Below are 22,146 nucleotides of genomic sequence, written 5' to 3' on the forward strand. Positions count from 1 at the left end.
GACCAACTCTCGGCTTTACTTCATAAAACATGTAAGAATCGGCTTTATTGCTGGCATAAATATATATTTGCGCTGCACTGCTAATGCTTCTAATGATTTTAAATGTCTGAGCAAACCATTTCATTTAGCTGCAGGCAAAGCATGTCCTGAATTGCTAAACTTTCTACAAACTTCCTCTATTAACTAATTTCTCAAATTAATAGTATCATGTATCCTTTACTTATTTTCTATTATTTGACTCCTCATAGCCATCCTTATTGCAATATGCCACCCAAGGTCAATTACTGATCTACAAGACATTTCCAAATAACTGGATCATTTGCAGGTAATAAAAAATACATAAACATAAAAATGTCTGGTAAACTAAAACAACTGCACAGTACATGTGAAAATATAACATAATTATGGGGCTTAAGCTCAAAATGTAATGCTAATTTGTAAGGTTTGCCGAAAAGGTTTATAGTTCAGTACAGTCCAGCTTGCAGTAAAGGTTGGCTATAGTAAAATCTGATTTTGTACATGCTCGGAATACATACGGATGCCGGTCCCCATAACCTAATCCCCTCCAAATGAAGCCTACCCTTAACCTCCCCCCAGCAGCCTAAACTAGTGCCTGAACCTAACTCCTCCACCCCTGCATAGCTAGCATTGCCCGCATACTTGCCATTAGGAGGCATTCTAACACCAGTCTTCTGGTAGGAAGACAGCATCAGTATTGTGCCTGACAGCATCCCCTCCACCACAATGCTCAACACATCACTGCTTCTCCATTAGTAAGATGTATGTGCTTGCTACAATCCTTGAGGGGAGCAACTCATTGGGAATGGTAATGTTGAAACATTACTGCCTCAGAACACTTGGTTCCATTCCTAACACGGCCATAACAGTGTGGAGTTTGTATGTTCTCCCAATGCTTGCATTGGTTTCCTTCGGGCACACTACACACTACAAAACTATACTTGTAAATGTAATTAGCTCTTGACAAAAATAAAGTCTAGTGTGTAATAGTGTTGAAGTGGGCAGGCTAGGTATATCTAGAGGTTATCTGCCATGATATTTTATGTACATATATATATCGTCCACTGCTCCTCCCGTCACCCTCTGCATGTCCCCTGCATCATACTCCCCCCCCCATCACCCTCTCTCCATCACATTCTGCTTCAACTTTTTACCCACTGCCTTTCTGTTACCCTCTCCCTGTCACTCACTGTTTCTTCAAATGCCAGTATATTTCTCTGTCACCCACTGCCTCACCATCATAATCTTAAATCACCTACTGCCTCACCATCATAATCTGAAATCACCCTCTGCCTCTTCCTGTCCTCAAAAAAGCAGTCCAAGATTGAGGTGAGGAGCAGAGCAATGCTGAAAGTGGAGTCAGGAGGTGGAAGATAGCACTATTACTCGAAGGCAAGAGTATGAGGAGTATTTTGCGACCCATACTTTTGCGCCCTACCTGATAACTAGTTATCATAAACTCTCTCCAGCATGAGAAGGAAAGCCTGGTTGTGACTGCTGAGGGAAGTGCACAAGGACTGAGGAGGCAAAGGTTGGAGAGTGGATGAGGAAGCTGGAACATAGGGAGTAGGTTAGGAAAATTCTGAAAAAGAGTGCAAAGCTCATGCATAAGGCATTCCTTTTGAGGTCAAGCCTTTGTTGCTGATCCACACTCACTTTTCCAGGAGAATTTGCACTCAAACCACCTCTCTCTGCTTATCATGGTGCCCCCCATCATTTCATTCAGGATCCACCCCTGTATGATTACGGAGTGTCAGTTCAAAGCCCACAGTGTGTGTGTATATATGTGTGTGTGTGTGTGTGTGTGTGTGTGTGTGTGTGTGTGTGTGTGTGTGTGTGTGTGTGTATGTATATATATATATATATATATATATATATAGAGAGAGAGAGAGAGAGAGAGAGAGAGAGAGAGAGTGGACAGGCGGCACTTCAAATATACAATGAACTCCTCCTCAGGGAGAATCTACTGTAGGAAGTCATGCCCTCCGTAGTTGGCAACTGTGTGGTTGTTGATAACAAAGTGTATAGGGGGGCAGCGGCACTCGAAAATAAATCACTCAGCAGACATGAAGTCCCAACGTCTCAAGGCTCTGTGGCCTCTTTATCAAGGTGTTGGTCTGGAGCCCCACATCCACTTAAGGAAGGTACTGTATAGTGCACTTTCTGTATGGCACACCAGACGACTTGGAAATGATCACATAGACGGATACAGCAGTGTTTCAATGTTTCCTTTCTAATTCAAGACATTTTGTCAGGATAGCAAATAACAGTAACACCCTCACCTTATATCCCCACAAAACCAGTGCTAAGCGCATCCATTGCCATGCCGCGACGTCGCTATTGTGGCGTCATACAGCGCCGCTTCAACATCCCTTGCAGATGAGTTGCCATAGCAACTGTGCCGCCCAAGGGCGTCCGAATCAATCAGCAGCGCCTCAGCCCAGCACAATACCGACACATTGCCACAGTAACCATCTAGATCTCATATGTAGTCTGTAATTTGGCATTTTAGTAACTGCGTATGAGATCTAGATGGTCGCACTTAGCACTGTCTTTTACGACAGCATTGAACAGGGATCTCAGCAGAATGGGCCCAACTTTAGAAGCAGTCAGGCATGTTCTGCAGAGAGCGTCGAGATTGTCCAGCTCCCGGCTGCAACTTGACGATCCCTGGCTGTATCTCGTGGCCACGCCCCCTTTTTGATGTTTGGCAGGCAGCACAAGGAATCCCAACTGACGATTTCTCATCGAGCCGGCTGAGAATGGGACAGGGTCACGGCTGGTGGGCCAGCCTGACATTCATGACCCGGTATTGAATATCCCTCTAAGTCTAGATCAGAAGAACTGCTCAAAGAATAGGGTGGTTTCAGCAAAGTCTATGCTAAAAACCATGTAGACACACAAGAACCACATATAGAATGGGATTGACTTCAAAATACATCATGGTATTCCCTCCAACTTCTACAGAATATTACCCCTATCAGTAGCGCACGCAGGGGGGGGGGTTTCTGAGTACCCAGAAACCCCCCCCCCCCCCAGGAGTCTAAGTCGCTAGACTGAAAGCTGAGGGTCCCCTCTTTCCATGGGTAAAATAATTTAAAAAATCGGTCCTTGGGAACCGGAGATATCTGACTTCAAAGCAGTGGTCCCCATCCAAGCCTGTTAATTGCTCTTCCCAGTCAGATATTTCAGGTTCAGTCTGACATAGTTTTTCTGAGGGTATATTCCAAAAGCTGTGACTCTCCCTCTTTCATGAACACTAGTAGCTTGTCTCTACTGTTCCCAGAACCAGAGATATCAGCCTTCCAGCAGCTGGTTACTGCTCCAGCTCCTCTAGTTTCATGTACTCATTGGCAGATTGCTCTGCCTCTTGAACTCTGATTCCCTAGTCCCCAATACCATTTGGTAGATGGGATTCTCTAGTTTTTAATTCCATTACAATCTAAGAAATCTATTTCCAGGAACTGGAGATATCTGCAGTCAAGCAAGCTGTCCTCCCACCAGAAAATTATGAATAATAAGACAACTCCACTATACACCCCTCCTCTGCTTATAAAACATCCTCTACCGCCCTGGAAGTTATGTATCAGGGCCCCTTCATTCAGCCCAATGCCCCCTTCTCCCACCCCATCTCCCACCATCTGTGCAGTAAAGGGGTAATTAGTGGAAATTACTGATCCAGGCTCTACATGCTGAGCGGTTGATATAATACCCCCTACCACCCGCGGGACATCAAAGCTTCCCCCACCCCTACCGCTGGAGAATCGGTAGGGGCCCCAATACATTGCTATGCCCAGGGGTCTACACTGCTGTTGACACCCCTGTATGTGTGTATGTATATATATATATATATATATATATATATATATATATATATATATATATATATATATGTATGTATGTATGTATGTATGTATATATATATATATATATATATATATATATTATTGTTATTATTTATATACAATTGGTCTATCTATAATACTTTAACTGACCCGGCATATACTGGGTCACATTAGTGTCCATCTCCCTGCTTTGCTCCGCACATCTGGAAACCCCCTTCTAAAAAATCCTGCATTTGCCCCTGCCTATTACCCTATGATTAAGCTCCCAAATATCACCTTATCTATACCTCATCCTTCACTTTCTCACCCCAATCCTCCCCTCATTACATACTTTGTCTTCCTTATCCTCAATTCCCGCATATTGCTTGGATATCTCCGTGGATGGGTCAGCAGCCCAGGTCAACTGTTGGGCAGGTAGTTTGGTTCACTACTTGGTCATCTACTATGTTAATGTAGGACCAAGCGGTTTCTTCTTTTTGCTCCTCCATATATATATATATATATATATATATATATATATATATATATATATATATATATATATATATATATATCCATTTACTTTATTATTTTAATCTTAATTATTTTACTTGTTTTGATCACTATAATGATTACATGCTCAATTCAAATTTAATGCTTAGAGAGACTCTCTCTTATCCATCTATCAAGAAACACAAACAACGCTATCTGTATCTTCTTTACTATATTGGGAGATAGCTCTCCACTTTATTTATATAGTGAATATGTTAAGGAAAAGGTTGAAAATGGTTCTAGAACCTCATTACTATTACTTGTATGTCATTATCCATTGTTGGATATACTGTACTATTGCTTTGTTTATTGAGGCTCAATAAAAATATTTTTGAAAAAAAGAATGGGATTGACAATCAACCTGCAAGAGGCATAAAAAAATATATATATTAAAAAAAGGCTCATGGGTCATCACTACCTACATATAGAGGGAAATTGGAGATAAATGCTGATAAGTCAGTCCATATTCCCAGGCAGTAAAATATTCTTGGGATTTCTTGTATAGAAGCAAACTTTCTTAAAACCCTGTGCTGATTATCAGAGACTCAACCCAATGACCATCAAGTCTAAGACTCTACCAAATTGCAAGGTGATTATAACACGATCTGCTCAGAAAGAAAAATAATTATTGTCATCACACCTAGGTTATACGTTATGAATAATGAGTCATGACGTTTTTTTTTTTTTGCAATGTCCTATACTATACGTCTTAAGTATATGTGAAGTCCTTCTTTTCAAGGACCAACTGTAGACATCAGTCATCATCTACCTGGATGATACCCCATTTTCTCTAGCACAATTGCGGAACTTCAAACACATGAGAGGTTTTGCAGAGGCTCTAGGACAATCGACTATTTGCCTTGATGGAGAACTATTTCTTCAACAAGTCTACTTGATTTACCGGTGTTGAGAGAGAGGAATTCTAGCGAGTCACTGGGTTTTATCAACCACAAATGTTTTATATGCACATTTACAAGAGTTTTTGATGTAACTGGATGGAGTATCAGCATAGAAATCCCCGCATTGTACTGAAGAGGTGGAACAATGTGGCATTCAAATGGTGGAAAACTCCTAAGTAGATGTGTTGCACATATTTCAGGAAGGAAGTCATACATTAAATATGTAGTTATATCCATTATTATTAATTTACTATTAGAAATGACCAACACATTTTTTAACCAAAATCCATTCGAAAAAAACAAAATTCAGAATGTACAAAGCTGTTTTTGTAAACAAAACACTGTACAAAATCTTCCATCTCATACAAAAGAAGCTCTGAGAATCGATTTTGCTTCTTTTAAATTCCAAGTAGTGTGGTCAATTTTCTACGGAATAATCTAGCTTGCTATAATTACATGAATGAAAAATAACCGTGCCCTTAGCCTCTGTAAAAGCTAAAAACAAAAAAAAAACGACATATTCACTGAAGCCTTATTTGTACTGTATAACATTTGTAAAGTGCAACAGAATCTGCTGCGCTTTATAAAAAACTGTAAATAAATAATAATAAATAATAATATATATGTAATATTACTGTACCCAGTCAAGGTGAGGTGTGAAAGCTTCAAACCTTATAACCCGAGTCGAGCAACCTGGCCATTTAAACCGGGTTATAAGAATGGTTAAACCCAGGTTGCCCTCTGTATAATGGGCGACCCGGATTTAATGTGAAAGCACTGGAACCGTGTGGGACCCAGCTTTGTGATGTGAAAGGAGAATAAGTTACATTAAAATAAATCATATCTGCCCAGATAAAAAAAAAAAAAAAACATGAAAGTTGGAGGTACTGTAACAGCACAAGTTTTGCTCCCGGCTTGCTGGAGGTGCCTTCGGTTGCAGGAAGAACTCCGGCCATATCAGTCAGCAGCAGGGCAGAGCGGGCACAACACAATCTGTCTCACTGCCACAACTGGTGGCGGTAGATGGTTTTAGCGTGCCAGCCTACAGGTGGGCAATGGGCTGTACGCTTCCACACTCCAGACTGATAACAGGTGGTATTCTTTCCACAAATGTCAGAGGGCAGATGTTACCAGATATTACCGCTAGTTGGCCCTGGTCCAAGGGATTCCTCCTGTTGCTAATGGTGTGTACACACGGGGGCGATATGCCGTGCGATGCAAGTCCGGATGCGATCAGATCGCATCGGGACTCGCATCACATGGCATGCATGGAGGGGTACAATTTAATGGGTCTTCAACCTGTGGCCATCCAGATGTTGTGAAACTACATGTTCCAACATGCATTGCCACATTTTTCCTATGAGAGCATGCCAAAACTGTCAGGGCATGCTGGGACATGTAGTTCTACAACATCTGGAGGGCCACAGGTTGAAGACATGTAATTTAGACTATATAGTGCAGATCTGCACTATATAGTCTTGGCTGCCCTCTCTATCTGGCTGCCGATTTGCGCTCACACGGGAGCGCGCATCAGGCTCGCAAGCCCTAAAAAAGCATGCGATTTGGCTTCCGATGTTCACTATAAATCGGCAACATCGGAAGCCATATCGTCCCGTGTGTACACACCATATGTCTCCTCCTTAATGTGTTTCACTGGCACTCAGGGAGGCTTTTACAAAAGGCTGAGATCGCGCTGTGAGGTGCAATTTCTTTGGTCACGCTAAGCCCTTCGACAGGCAGCCTGAGATTAACTCAGGCTGCAGTTGCAAAGGAGCATTGTGACCATTCCTCTTGAACTGCGATCACATCGCAGTTTTATGCAATCACAAATACAGACAGGAGGAGGTGGTGTGCATTGCTAAAGATCACATGTGCTAAGCTGTGTTAATCAACTTATATAATGTGATTCTCCGTAAAATAAATATAAATTTTGCTCCCCCCTGCCAAAATAGTATCTAGCGCCCCCACTACTTACACATTACACCACACACCCTAATGCTATTTATACATTATGCCACATACTGTAATGCCACTTATACATTACACCACACATCATAATGCCATTTGCACATTATACCGCACACCATAATGCCACACACTGTAATACCATTTACACTGTATGCCACACAACCCAACGACACACACCGTAATGCCATTTACAGTACATATTATGCCACACATCATAATGTCACTTACAAATTATGCCACACACTGTAATGCCCTTTACACTATACACCACACACCATAATGCCACTTACACTATACGCCAGACAGTGGGTGACACTAAATAGATGTCAGGCAGTAAGTCACCACATACACACAAACCCTCTCCAGTGATGTTTTTTTTTTTAACTGAATATTTTTATTAAGGACATTTTTTATTACGAATTATGCAGAGTGGAATTAGCACAGGGACAATAATGCACATTGTTTGTCTCTGCATTCAACATAAAACATATAACATTAATATACTTGCAATCACGGTGAAAGAGAATAGACCATAAAAAAATAAAAATAAAAAAGGAAGGCCAGAGGGTAAAAAATAAGAAAATTAAAAGGAAGGTAGGGGGGTGATGCCATAAATTCTTATAAAAACAAAAAAAAAATATATATATATATATATGAAGTAGAGGGGGGTGGAGAGACCTATAATATCCCCAGTGAGTTATGATGGTGGAGAGGGTAGTAAGGTCTCATAGTAGTCAGTCCATGGAAACCATTTAGTCAAGGGGGAGTTTTGTGCCATGGAATATTGAAATCCAATAATTTTTATTTCGTAGCTGCGTTGCACGGCTGCTATAATCTTGGGCCTCTCCAGTGCTTTATTAATAGAAAATTCTGCTTTCCTGCATGATTTAAATTGTGTAGCACGGTACATGGTCTTGTTTCTGTTGGTCTGCACATGTTTTGATAGTTGTCAGCAGCCATGAAGAGGGGACGGTAGGAATGGTTACACATAAGGAGTACAGAAGGGGAAAGCAACAGAGGCACACATAAGGAGGGTATAGAGGTAGAGATGTGGTTAGAGGTAGAGATGGTATGGGGAGCAGAGGCACAGAAAAGGGGGGGGGGTAAACAAATAGGGGTGACAGAGGCATGGATGGAGAAAATACCGAATATATAGATATAGGCACAGATGGCAATGCAGACAGTGGCAGAGAATGGGCAGATGCAGGGGCAAACATATGGTGGGCAAAAGCAGGGGCATACATGGGATGGGCAGGAGTAAGGGAACACATAGGCTAAGCAGCAGCAAGGGCACGCATGGGGTAGGTAGGAATAAGCAGTGGCACAGCTGTGGACATCCATTCTGACTCTAGACACACAGTAAGGAGCAGAACGGAGTAGCTGTAGCAGGAGATCTGGGGGTGGAGCAGGAGGGATTGTATAAAGGAAGCTGCTGAGAGGTTTAGTGAAGTCACCAGAGCGGGGGTGGGAGGTTATACAATCTGCCAAAGAGAAGGCCATGGGCACTGATAACAGACCAGAGTGTCTTCTTCACAGGACGACATCTGCCTGTGAGAAACAGGTTCCATGCTGCGGGCCTCTAATGCTGCTTTCCCACTGCCTACACGGGTAATGACCCGTTTTTTTTTAAACGGGTCTTTAAACGGGTAAGAGCCATAAAGACCCTTTCCCACTGCAGCTTTTAAACAGTAAATTACTGTTTAAAAGCTGTTTTTGTCACATTCACACTTACCCGTTAAAAAAAACAGTTTAAGCAGTGTAAATATGGGGGGGGATTTTTTAAAAAAATGGCGTGGGGTCCCCCCCACTGCCGTAACCAGCACCAGGCTGAAAAAGCCGGGGCTGGTAATAAAAAAATCAGGAAACCCGGCAAATAGGGGTTCCCTGATTTTTTTAAACCAGCCCCAGGCCCCAGGTCCGGGGCTGGTTCCCAAAATACGGGGGACAAAATGAGTAGGGGTCCCCCGTATTTTAAGAACCAGCCCCAGGCCAAACCAGCCAGGAGGGTAATGCCACAGCCGGGGGACACTTATGATATAAGTTCCCGCGGCCAAAGCATCACCCTACTGACCAGTCAGCCTGGCCAGGGGCCCTGGGGGAGTGGGGACCCCCCCAATGAAGGGGTCCCCCCCCTCCAGGACTTACCTGACCAGGCTGAAGCCTGGTGCTGTCCCCGATGCCCCTGTGTGGTGGGCATCGGGCTGATTAAAGTGTAAAAAAATAGAATAAACTATTGTCTAATACTGGGGAACTATGAGTCCCAGCAAGCCTCCCCCGCAAGCTGGGACTTGGAGAACCACAAGTCCCAGCCTGCGGGGCATTAAAGGGCCCGCTGGAACTTGTAGTTCCACAGTAAAAGAAATAGTACAATAAACACACTGACACACGTGAAAAATAAAAGTTTAATACATCCACAGCCCACACATACTGATACTTACCTATTTTGAGCCCGTAGGTAGCCCTCGGTCCTGGTCCAGGGGTCCGGTGTCCTGGTCTGGGGGTCCGGTGTCCGCGATCTGACGAAATCCATGGTGGAAGCTGTGGAAAGAAACTATACTCACCTGCCCCAGGGCGACGTAGTCCAGGGAAGGGGTCTTTGCAAAATAACAAACCGACACGCGAACCAAGCGAACAGCTGAGAGCTTGCGGCCTAGCGGCTCCTTATTGGCCGCTAGGCCGCAAGGCGGCCAATAGCGGCATTCGGGAGGCGGAGCCGCACGATGTACACAAACACAGTGCGTCTCTCAGCTGTTCGCTTGGTTCACGTGTCCCCCACCCCCGAAAGCCGCCCTTAGAAATTCTTTCTCCAATACCACCTGGTATCTCACAGAATCTTTGGCAGGTATTCAATGCCGGTGCAAGCGGCCGGCGAGGGGGTTAAACTGCGAGGATCACAGAAAACCAGTGATCCTCGCAGTTTAACCCCCGCGCCGGCCGCTCGCACTATGCAACGGGGGAATCCTCGCCGTCACAGGATTCCCCTAAACTGCGAGAGCCGCGGCTAGTGCAGCAAACTCGCTGTAATTAGCCTCGATTCTCGCAGCTTTTGGAGGCACATACGCCAATTGTCCCTCGCTCAAAAAACGGAGCGAGGGGGAATTTGCGTATGAGGGGGGTCGGTTAAATACTGACAGGGTGAGCGGTGACTGCGAGCCAAAAGTCCTGCTCGCAGTCACCGCTTGCCCACGGCATTGAATATATGCCTTTGAGTAAAGGCCCTCACTTTTGAATGTGTTTGTTGATTATTGCTATGTGGATGCTCTGTTGTGTTCTATGTTGTTATGCTGATCACATACAATGTACCATCAGTTATTATTGTATGATCTTAACCGACCAGTTTTACTACTTGTCTCATTTGCAATGTATTGTATTTAATTGATTTTCTGGTCAATAAAAACTTTTTGAAAAAAAACAAACAAACAAGTTTTGCATCAAGATCTTAACATGACAAAAGTAAAGATGGTTCCAAGGATTCTCACTACATAGCAGAAAGCAAAACCGAAGCAAATTTGTACAGACATTTTGTAACAAATTCAAGCAGAATAACATTTTTCAGATAAAGTTATTTTGAATCCATTTTTAGGGAACCGGTAATGACAGTGTGTATGCACTGGAAAACACCATCATCATCAAAAATGAATACTGCTGTCAAAGCAAATCCAAATTTAAAACCATATTAATTGTTTTCTATGATATCAAGGGTGCTATTTTGGCAGACTTGGCATTAAAAAAATGCAAGAGTGAACTAACATTACAATAAAAATGTTTTGGAAACTTTGCTGGAAAGAATCAGAAGAAAGAAGGTTTAATCCCATATCAGTAAAAGACTCCAGCTCACACAGCTCTCTCTGTGGGGTAAATGAACTAAGACCAGAGTTCTATTGAAGATGGGATGTTGCCCATAGTAATCAGATTCGATCTATTATTTTCTAGGATGTGCTATATAAATAAGAAACAGAATCTGATTGACTATGACTCTTTTATACAATGAGAATATTGTCATTTTATAATGTATTATTAAACACTTAACGGTCATATATAGTTGTATTGTGTCAATATTCAGCTAAACCAAGCGCTGTTCTTTTTTTACTCTTACATTAACTATAGGTCATGCATGTCCAATCTGTGGCCCTCCAGCTGTTGTGAAACTACATATCCCAGCATGCCTTGCCATAGTTTTAGCATTCCCTAATATCAAAACTGTGGCAAGGAATGATGGGACTTGTAGTTTCACAACAGCTGGAAGGCCATAGTTTGTACATGCCTGCTATAGGTGCTTAACACACCCTTCACGAACAGCAGCTATAGACAGCGCCCAATGAACCCAATCCTTTTGATTTTTAAAAAAGAAAACAAAGCTGTTGTGACAGCTTACAGGTTATAAGTTACAGCATGGAATTCACCAATGGGAAATAAGAATGCAGCCGTGTGTGTATACAGAAGAGGAGTGTGTGGCACCCCAACCTGCAATATTCCCAGGAGCTGGGACAGTGCGCTGGGTTGCTAGGCAACCGCAGTGCTAGTGAAGCCCCCGTCCAGAACTGAAGGGGTTAATATGTGAAGGCGCCGCTGGGCGCAAAATCCTGTCCCCAGGCTGATTGACAGCCACCGCGGGGACAAATGAGGAGTGAGTGGAGGAGGAGCCCGGGAAGTCGGTAACGCCGGAAGGGAAGGAGAGTGTGGGTCCTGAAGAAAGGGGAGCTGCCCGAGAGGAGACGGACAGCGTGGCGCCCCGACTGAGAGGAAGACTGACCGGCACGGAGCGTGCAGCCGACCGCGGGAGTGCAGAAGAAGACGGCCAGCTGAGACGGAGGCCGCAATGAAGGACAGCCAGCGGCTGAGACCCGGGACGGCGACAGCAGAGACATCGGGCGGCACAGACCAGAAGAGGACCAGCGCGAGCAGCCAACAGACCGGAGCGTCACTGAGTGCGGCAACGCTGAGGCGCCCGCACTAGTGTGCTTACCAGCGGGAAGAGGACGCTCCCACAGTACCTCACCCAACAGACCGGAGGACGGGGGTCGGTGTCGTGACAGGCCGGAGCCTGCAACGGATCCAGTGAAAGGTATACCCTGTACACCCGACACCCCCCTCCTACACCCACACTGATAGATTCCCTCAGACCCACCTCCTGCCCAGTATATGGACACCTGGCCCTGTAGGGCACCAAGCATCCCACCACCCTTTGCCTTTCCCGGACCCTGTATTGACACCCACTCTGGATACCTCACACCACCCCCCAGCACCCCACTAGAAGGACCAGTGGGTGTAAGACTTCCACAGCAACAGAGTTGACACCGGAATGCTGGACACCAGGAGGACCCCTCAAGCAAGGTGAGGGCGGTTCCCCTATTATTTGTAGCACCGAGGAGCCCCACGCCAGTCCCACCTAGCTAGGTGAATTAGCCCTTCACCCCCGAGGATCCTAATTGGAAAAGATGTTGTAAAAGTTGCAAAGACGCTGCTACTATTAGGTTTACCTGAAGGTTTACCGGAACCATTTTATACCTTTATTTAAGGACAATAATATTCACCCTTCATTTCGGGGACAGCGTCCTAGGGCGTATACCTATACGGATCCAGTCAGGACGGTACTAATAGGGTACATTTTAAATGTCATATCATATGTTCCTGCCTGCTTGTGTTTTGTATGTATTATATTTGTGTTGTATCGTGATCACAGGTAATGGGTGGCTAGGCCCACATAGGATTGTTAGACGTAAGTAACCTGCTAGGCGGGTGTGAGTTAGTTTTGTAGTGCTAAGCTGTTTCAGGCCGTTTACAGCCGTTATAAAAGTATAACAATTGTGTTATTCACCCTTTACACTAAATAAAACGTAAGTAGTTGTACCTACTGGGCGCCTTGCTTGAGTTCCCGGGGTGGTGTGTTCTCTGCGGCCGACACGGCGAAGAACCGGTGTGGAACCAAGAGTATCCAGCGACTCAAGGTATTTATTTACCCCCCCACCGGTGGCGTATCACAAGTGCACAGATGTGTCCCCATATATCTAGCCTCTATGCCAGTGGTTCCCAACCTTGGTCCTCAAGTACCCCTAACAGTCCATGTTTTTCAAGTCAACCAGCAGGAGCAGTCATACTAACTGTTACATTTGAAAAGATCCACAGCTAAAGCTAATTATTTCACTTGTGATCCTGTGTGGAACTGTTGGGGGTACTTGAGGACCTAGGTTGGGAACCATTGCTCTACACACCATGCAGATTGCTTGGCATGAGTAAGCCATCAGGTCACGTGCAACTCCACTAATGCCAGGTGTAGATTTTTGGGTACTTATGTAGTATCTGGGCTGCCGATTTTTTGATTGTATGCCTTAAGTTAAGGCATACAATCAGATGCGATGCGATGCGATATCGCATCGCATCGCATCCGATATCGGATGCGATATCGGATGCGATGACCCGATTTTTCCATAGGAATCAATGTTAAAATGGACTGAGTCCATTTTAACATGGAATTCAATGGGAAAAATGGGTCCTTTTCATACCCCTACTATCCAAGTGGGCATGGAGTTGGATATAAACCTGTGGCGAGCGTAGCGAGCCACCGAGCCCGAAGCGTGGCGAGCGAAGCGAGCCCCGCGAGGGGACGGTATTCGTCCCCTCGCGGGGCTCGCTTCGCTCGCCACGCTTCGGGCTCGGTGGCTCGCTACGCTCGCCACAGGTTTATATCCAACTCCATGCCCACTTGGATAGTAGGGGTATGAAAAGGACCCATTTTTCCCATTGAATTCCATGTTAAAATGGACTCAGTCCATTTTAACATTGATTCCTATGGAAAAATCGGGTCATCGCATCGCATCGCATCGCATCGAATCGCATGGTCGCATGCGATGCGATGCGATCTCCCGATCCGACCCGATTTAGAAATCGGCAGCCCAGATACTACATAAGTACCGATTTTTGCTTTGCCAATAAAAGGCATTTTCAGCAAAAAAGAATCTCTCGAAACTAGAAGATTCTCACACTACCTGGTGTGCCAAGAGGGGACTGTTTGTAGTGACTACAGCAAAGATGTGTGAGGACACATCTGTAGAAAATGTACTTAATATAATTAAATGTAAATGATTTCCTCAGGCCTCCTTGTACAATAGCCAGACCTCATATACTTATAAATAACTTTAGGGGTCGATCCTATTTCCCATGAAGGGTGAAAAGGGCTATTGCTGCAACATGTAAACACCAGCAACGGCACCCAATGGCCGACCCCCTCCTTTACCTTTTAGTGCCCGACTTATAGAGATTTGCTCGCAGCCCCAAGAAAAATCCACAAGTCGCCGGTATCGCAAGTGTAGCGTAGTATGGCACTATTGACATTCACCACGTCTTCACAGGGAACAGGATTGAACATTTAAGATTTATATGTAACTGGAAAAAACTGTATTAATGGTTTCCTGCTGGCTGTACAAACTAATTGCTATAATGTTTTCTTCCAGGAAAACCTGGTTCTACACATGCCCGATTGTGTTTTTGTGTCATTTATCTTCTTCTTTAGATTTATCCAAACAACATGTATAGAACGGTCTGTGTCATGTTAGTGCATGATTCAGCAGCTGTGCCTCCCAATAATTAGCGGTTTATTTTCTTGCACCGCTCACTCTGCATGTTACAATACACATGAATGAATGGATAAACATTTAAGCGATTCCTGAGAGATAGAACTCATGGCCAAACCATTCAAACTGCATTAAGGTACAATAAATATTAACCCAGTGACTATTTTACATTAGTGTTAAATTACTTTTCTGCATGGATTTAGACATGCACACAAAGCGACTACATCTGCAGACACTTTGTGCGCTCTAAAATGGCTGCAGACTTCCGCTCGTATTCAGGGCTGGCGTATGCTGCTGCACTTTCCCTTTAAATCTGTGTGCGTAAACAGCCTTCAACGCCATCAGCATGGATACAGACCAGCCCTGACTAGGACTAGCCCTGACTAGGCTACAAGAGACATGTTACATAACAAAAGGAGGGATGTGGTTGGACCCGCACAGACAAAAACAATATTTGGGTATTAATTTAAAGTAACCAATATAGTAGACTATCTGTAGTTGATTCTAATAGTCGTTGATTGGTGGTGCGCCCCAAAATTAAGTATATTAACTGAGTAGAGGGTTTTGTTTGCTTGAGAGAAGCAAAACAGAGAAAGAAAAAAGCTTTGTGGGCGCACTCTTATTTGTGTAAATTTGATATTAATTTAAAATTTAACTTTTATTCAGATCTTTTAAGATGAAGTAACAAGAGCTGTTTACATAGAAAAAGAGAAAGAGAAATAATTTTTTAAAGAGAAAAATCTATAAAATGTGGTGTGATAGCTCTAGATTGCTTTTCACACATTACTCTCCATTCAGCGCATCAATTCCTTGTCATCATTGGTATATATACACAATGTAATTTAAGGCGAAAATGAATGGTTTATATCCCTTAAATTAATTGGTTCGGATTACCTTTCGGGATATCAGTTGCCCCAGCAAAAGAGCTTTGGTATTTATAACACGTGTTTCGCCGGGATTGGCTTCTTCAGTATGCGCCATTTTGGTTGAGGGCACGTTCTTATGAAACGTAAGTCCAATCATCATCTCTTTTGGTTTGATAGACATCTCCGCTATCCAATGGATGAATATATTCACTTTCTATTGTCCACAGGGTGTATTGATTCATTTATATTCCCAATATTTTTAGGTATCTGTTATAATCGTTATTTACTCTGTTTGTATTCTGCATGCATATTCGGTGAATTTGAGTTGCTTGTGGGGTTTTGGAATGTGGGTGTTTAGGGGTTTGTCAGCACTTACAATGATTGATCTCCGCTGTGCTGATGTTGGATTTGATTAGGTCTCTGTTTTACAGGGAATTTGCTGAGTGAGCCCGGGTAGATTTGGTGTATAGGCATGTGTGTTGGAGGATTATTAATTATCAACATTTTTGATGTGTGATATCTAGTAGGTTGCGAAGGAAACTGTACATGGTATGATTGTTTATATATAACAATATAAGGTACTTATGTAGTATCTGGGCTGCCGATTTCTAAATCGGGTCGGATCGGGAGATCGCATCGCATCGCATGCGACCATGCGATTCGATGCGATGCGATGCGATGCGATGACCCGATTTTTCCATAGGAATCAATGTTAAAATGGACTGAGTCCATTTTAACATGGAATTCAATGGGAAAAATGGGTCCTTTTCATACCCCTACTATCCAAGTGGGCATGGAGTTGGATATAAACCTGTGGCGAGCGTAGCGAGCCACCGAGCCCGAAGCGTGGCGAGCGAAGCGAGCCCCGCGAGGGGACGAATACCGTCCCCTCGCGGGGCTCGCTTCGCTCGCCACGCTTCGGGCTCGGTGGCTCGCTACGCTCGCCACAGGTTTATATCCAACTCCATGCCCACTTGGATAGTAGGGGTATGAAAAGGACCCATTTTTCCCATTGAATTCCATGTTAAAATGGACTCAGTCCATTTTAACATTGATTCCTATGGAAAAATCGGGTCATCGCATCCGATATCGCATCCGATATCGGATGCGATGCGATGCGATATCGCATCGCATCGCATCTGATTGTATGCCTTAACTTAAGGCATACAATCAAAAAATCGGCAGCCCAGATACTACATAAGTACCCAATATAATTATTTGATTACTTCTTATGGTAATTAGGTTGCTGTTGCTAATAAATGGTACAGTGCTGATGCAGTTTGTTGCTATGTTACATAACAACAGATCTTTGATCACTTTGGAATAGTCCACAATTCAATCTCCATGCTCACGGCGAGGTTACGCAAATTGCTAATGCCTTGTTGTCACCGACATGCAGCTGGTTTTGAAAAGACTATAAAGATGGACAAATGTGCAGTGCAAAATATCATAGTTTAGGTCGATTTGTGTTCAGCTCTGAATCAGGCCCACTATTTGTAACATAGACATACTGTACTGTAGAAAACACATGTGCACCTGCTAGTTATTTCGAAAGAAGGAGGAAACTATCAGGTCCACTGACAATAGAGATTCGGATAAAGGCTTAGCCTGCTAAAAATTCTTATCCAAAATATATGTATGGTACCTGGACAATATAACGATAATGTATTGCTTCACAGTTAATTAGGTCGGCGAGTACAAAAAGTCGACAGTGTTTAAAGTTTGCAGGTACAAAAGGTTGACCTGACAATTGTCAACACATAAATGGCCAACACATGTTTTGGGATTTTTGTTACAACATTTGATTTATTTACTATCCATGTGGACAACTTGTGGAAACAGTAACCTATAGATAGAAGTGAAGCAAAGCGAATAACATTGCCCAAAGCATGGCAAGCAATTCAAGCCTACACGTTTGTACTGGTGGTGGATGCATAGCATGAAATATACAAGAATGTCTACCATTTGGACTTTGACCCTTTTGACTTTCTATCCGTCATCCTTTGGCACCTGTTGACCATTTTTTCTGGTCAACCATTTGGTGTTGCCTTTATAACTGTTGACCATAACACTGTCAATCCACTTATCCACACCCTTAAAGGAATACAGTATGCATGCAATGACCATAATTTGACGTCACAAATGTATTTAGAATGCTGCAGTTGCTTTGCACTACAAGGTTTTTTAGATTGTCTGTTCACCAACACCACAGGCAGGTAACTATTTTTGGTACTTGTGTATTTGCAGGGCGCCCACTAAGCTATTTGCTTAGTGGGCTATTCTGCGTAGTGAAATCGCATTGCATGGCACTTTTTCGTGCCGTGCGATGTGATGCGATCTCACTAGTTAATTTATTCACTGCACCCTGACCGCCGATCGCATCACACAATGCAATTTAGCAAAACACCCCCAGTGCACATTTCTATGTGATGCAATGGGATTTAGCACACCCCCACTATCAAAGTCACCCCGAAGCGTGTCAGTGCCCTACGTACGTAAATTGGGCGTCCTGCAAATACACAAGTACCCTATTTTTTTTGTAGTTTTCAAGTCATTAATTGCAATTTGCAAACACTGCTGTATTCATACCTAAAAGTAATGTCTTAAAATCACCACATACATTATTTTAAAAATGCATACACTAATATATGCATTATTTATGGCAGTAGTTTTGTAATAAGCAAACACAGTAACTGGACTATTTCATCTGATGCCACAATAAAACATTTTACACTGTATAGTAATCACTATAGACAAAGAAATTGAAAAAATAAAAACCTTCTAAAACACAAAATTTGTGTGTGTAGCTACAGCATACTAAACCACAGTGACGCTCCTGATGAAGAAGTAATTGAAAAGATAAGAGATAATGACTGGCACAGAGGTGGCAATAGAAAATCTGCTCAGATGAAGATCAATTCCCTGGCGATTCTGGCAATGAGAACATGAGCCTAGAGATACTGTATGCAGAAGCTAAGCCAAATGAATATAAATTCAATGTCTCTCTAATAAGCACTAAAAAGAAAGCCACAGCATAAAGGTCCATACACACTGGGTGACTATGGCCAGCGTGTATGGACAGCGATGATGGCGTTCATCGCTGCGGGGAAAGCCGCACGGTGCATACAAACTGAGCGGCTTTCCCCCTGCCCAGCGCCGACGGAGGGGGGAGGACGGCATTGCATAGCGGAGCGGAGCGCTATGCAAAGCCATCCTGAAAGGCGCTCATCTACTGGTATTACCAGCAGATGAACGGCTTTCCCGGCGATTTTGCGGGAGCACGCAGCAGCAGCGCTCACCACCTGGCCATACACACTGGGCGGCTTTGAGCTAAAAGCTGCTCAAACCTGCTGTTTTGAGCAACTTTCAGCTCAAAGTCGCCCAGTGTGTATGGGCCTTTACTTTATGAAAACTACAGACATTTCTAAACAAATAAAACCGTATTTAAGGATGTGTTAATGGACTCCCTTGGCAAAGTGTTTATTTGTAAGTTCTATATTTAATCAGTGTTTTAGCAAACATACCAAACCATAAGGGTTATTCAGACCTGATCGCTGCTGGGTGATTTAGCAGAGCCCGGAGATCAGATAGTCACTGACCAGAGTGAAATCCTGCCCTATGCAAGGATGCGAATGGCTTGAGAAAATCACACTTGGCTTCTAGCTGCAAATCCATTCGCAACTCAGTCAGCATCGAATGATTTTTCCAGTCTGTGCGTAACCCAGAACCTACTCTAACTGTGCGATAGAAACAGGCTGATCAAGGCCCTGAAAACACTTGTAAGCCCCTGTGCTTTTCCTGACACTTCCAGAAAATGGGGGCCTTCCTGTCAATCAAATAGTGAAGGACCAGAGATCAGAATAGACACTGGATTTGTTGCTATTTGGGCTCGCACTTGCGCACTACAATGACCAGAGGCATATCTAGACTCTACGACACCTGGTGCGCCAAAGGGCATGATATCATTGAGAGGAGGCATGGTCAGGTGACCTGACCTTGTTTTTGGCACCCAGGGGATCGGGAGGCGCGGACTGACCCAGGGGAGTGCTGTGGCTGCAAGTGCCAGCTCCCACATACTGACAGCAGCCAGATGCTGCACTTAATGTTACAGTGTAGTACCGGGCTCCTGCCTCTGAGCAGAAGCCGACAATTTTGTTTCACTCATTGGCTGGTGACACTTTGGTGCGGCCAATGAGTTGGGATCGTTTGGTCTACAGCATACTGGTCGACAAGCATTAGGTTGACACTGTTAGGTCATCATGGGGAAATGTCGACATGTTCTAGGTCGACTTTGGACAAGGTCGACATGGGTCAAGGTCGACACAAGCATTAGGTCAAAAGGTCGACATGGGCTTTTTCACAGTTTTTTTTTACCCGAATGTCGACACAGTCGACATGGACACAGTTTCCAGTGCACCGCATCCCCTCGCATCGCTCGCTCGCTGCGCTCGGCACACTATTTTATTCTCCCACCACGCCCTAGTAGATGGTAGGGCTTGAAATACCACCATGTCGACCTTTTGACTGTCGACCTAGACACTATCGACCTAATGATTGTGTCGACATAAACCCATGTTGACATAGAACCATGTCAACCTAACGGTGTCGACCCAATGCTTGTCGACCAACAAGCTTTAGACAAAATCCCTGTATCCCCTTTAAATTTAGTGCAAAAACCAACAAAATTGAATTGAACGTTTTGCATAATATCAATAGTATAAATGCCAGCCTTACCCTAGAACAGACTTTCCGGTTTCCTCTGGTTTACGTACAGTAAATGGGCTTGGATCAATGCCAACATTTTTTGGCATAAAGTCTCTGTGGGAGAGAAAAGAGTAAGTAAAAATACCTTATTGTTATTGACTTATTTATCATTGAAAAATTGCCCTTATTTGCATAAATGAAAGTATTTGTCCGATATTTTGAAGTACCTTGCTGAATTTGTCATAGACAAACAGAATGTGTCATCAAAGCTGATTAATTCATAGGGCCGGAAAAACTCATTGTAAATATTGATCTCTTCGTCGCATTTTTTCAACTTCTTTATTACCATTTTCTTTCGGTTTTCAGCACAGGGTGCTGTTGAAAAGAAATACTGGGATGTAATACAGTACACAACATCACAGACCCATAATAATAATAATTTTATTTATATAGCACTCTTTCTCCAATAGGTCTCAAAGTGCTTAACAGATAGGCAGGTATTCAATGAAATTTTTCACAATGTGCAGCGAATCCGGTTTAGGATTCACTGCACATTCTCCGGGTTCCTGAGGGCTGGAGCATTCGCTGCCAGCCCTCCTATCCCCCTATTCAACGCGTCAGGGGCTCGCTGCCCGACGGTGAATTTTAACCTCCCCGGTGAATGCCGCAAAGAGATGGGGGGACAGTAGAAGGCAGGGAGATGAAAGCCTCCCTGCCTGCACCAAAATGTGTGGGGGAGAAGGAGGACTGGCGGGGACACAGACAGCAGCAGTTGCTGCCCTGGGAGTGCTGGTAGGGGAGGCGGTGGAGGGAGTGCTGCACTTGTCCCGCTCGTGCATATGTAATGAGCGGGACCAGGCACAGTGAATATCTAATGAGCAGCTCCCCGCCGCCCTGTCAAGGAACAGAGTCTGCACAAGTTATTAGATAATAAAACTTATATTTTTACATCCATTTTCAGGATTAAGAGTACGCCAGTAAGACATTTTTTTCCCATGTTTTTTGCTTTAGCAGAATTTGTCATAGAATCTACCCCTGATATTATACTGAAGGTTTGCCTGAAGATTTTTTTTTTTAAAGGGTTGGTACCACTGGATAATGTGAAAAATAAATTAATGCATAGCTTTTTATATAACTTTTTCACCATTTCACATATGCTCCATCTAATATCACCTCAAATATCTCAGCGTGGTTGTATGTTTATCTAAATAATTATTAACTAGCTATCTATTTGACTCTATTAGGAAATATAACGTTGTTAATATAACGACTGTATTCTACTACCTGTGTCTTGTTTAATAGTAACTGATGTATCCAAACATAACTTTTTAAAAGCTATCTTTTTTATTTAACTAAGATGATAATTTTATCTTTATTGGCCTTTTCATCCATAGTTCTTAATTCTTCCCTCAAGCACAATACATGTTCCTACTACAAAACAGCACAATATTAAATACAGTACCTGCAACCAGGAAGGTAAAATTACATCATACATTTGGAGGATGTATTGTGACCCTACCTAACCTTGCTAGTAAGTCTGATCAATGCTTCATGGAATATGGAGCTAACAGATACATATGAACATAAATCTGGTTTATGAACAAGTATTTTAACCCCTTGAAATTGAAGATATGGCCAAATTGAAGATATTGATAACTTAATTCACTGCGTGTGGTGAGGTCAATGGCAATTAAAGCAACCGGCCAGGATCCGGCACCCCCCTTCACCACAGCAAATCAGCGGG

At 43.5% G+C, this 22,146-nt stretch overlaps 1 protein-coding gene across 2 annotated transcripts in view; it reads right to left on the reverse strand.

Annotated features, from left to right (window-relative positions):
* The window catches only part of FIG4 (FIG4 phosphoinositide 5-phosphatase), a 330,801-nt gene that overhangs the window by 159,191 nt on the left and 149,464 nt on the right, over nt 1-22,146 (reverse strand). For both annotated transcript variants that reach the window (XM_083176914.1, XM_083176913.1), the window contains exons 19-20: nt 20,630-20,777; nt 20,433-20,516 (exon numbers count right to left, since the gene is read on the reverse strand). In XM_083176914.1, coding sequence (XP_083033040.1) covers nt 20,433-20,516; nt 20,630-20,777 — 232 coding nt within the window. The remainder of the gene's footprint in view (nt 1-20,432; nt 20,517-20,629; nt 20,778-22,146) is intronic.

The sequence above is a fragment of the Crinia signifera genome, chromosome 3, assembly GCF_055691185.1.
Source record: "Crinia signifera chromosome 3, ASM5569118v1, whole genome shotgun sequence".
Lineage (NCBI taxonomy): Eukaryota > Metazoa > Chordata > Amphibia > Anura > Myobatrachidae > Crinia > Crinia signifera.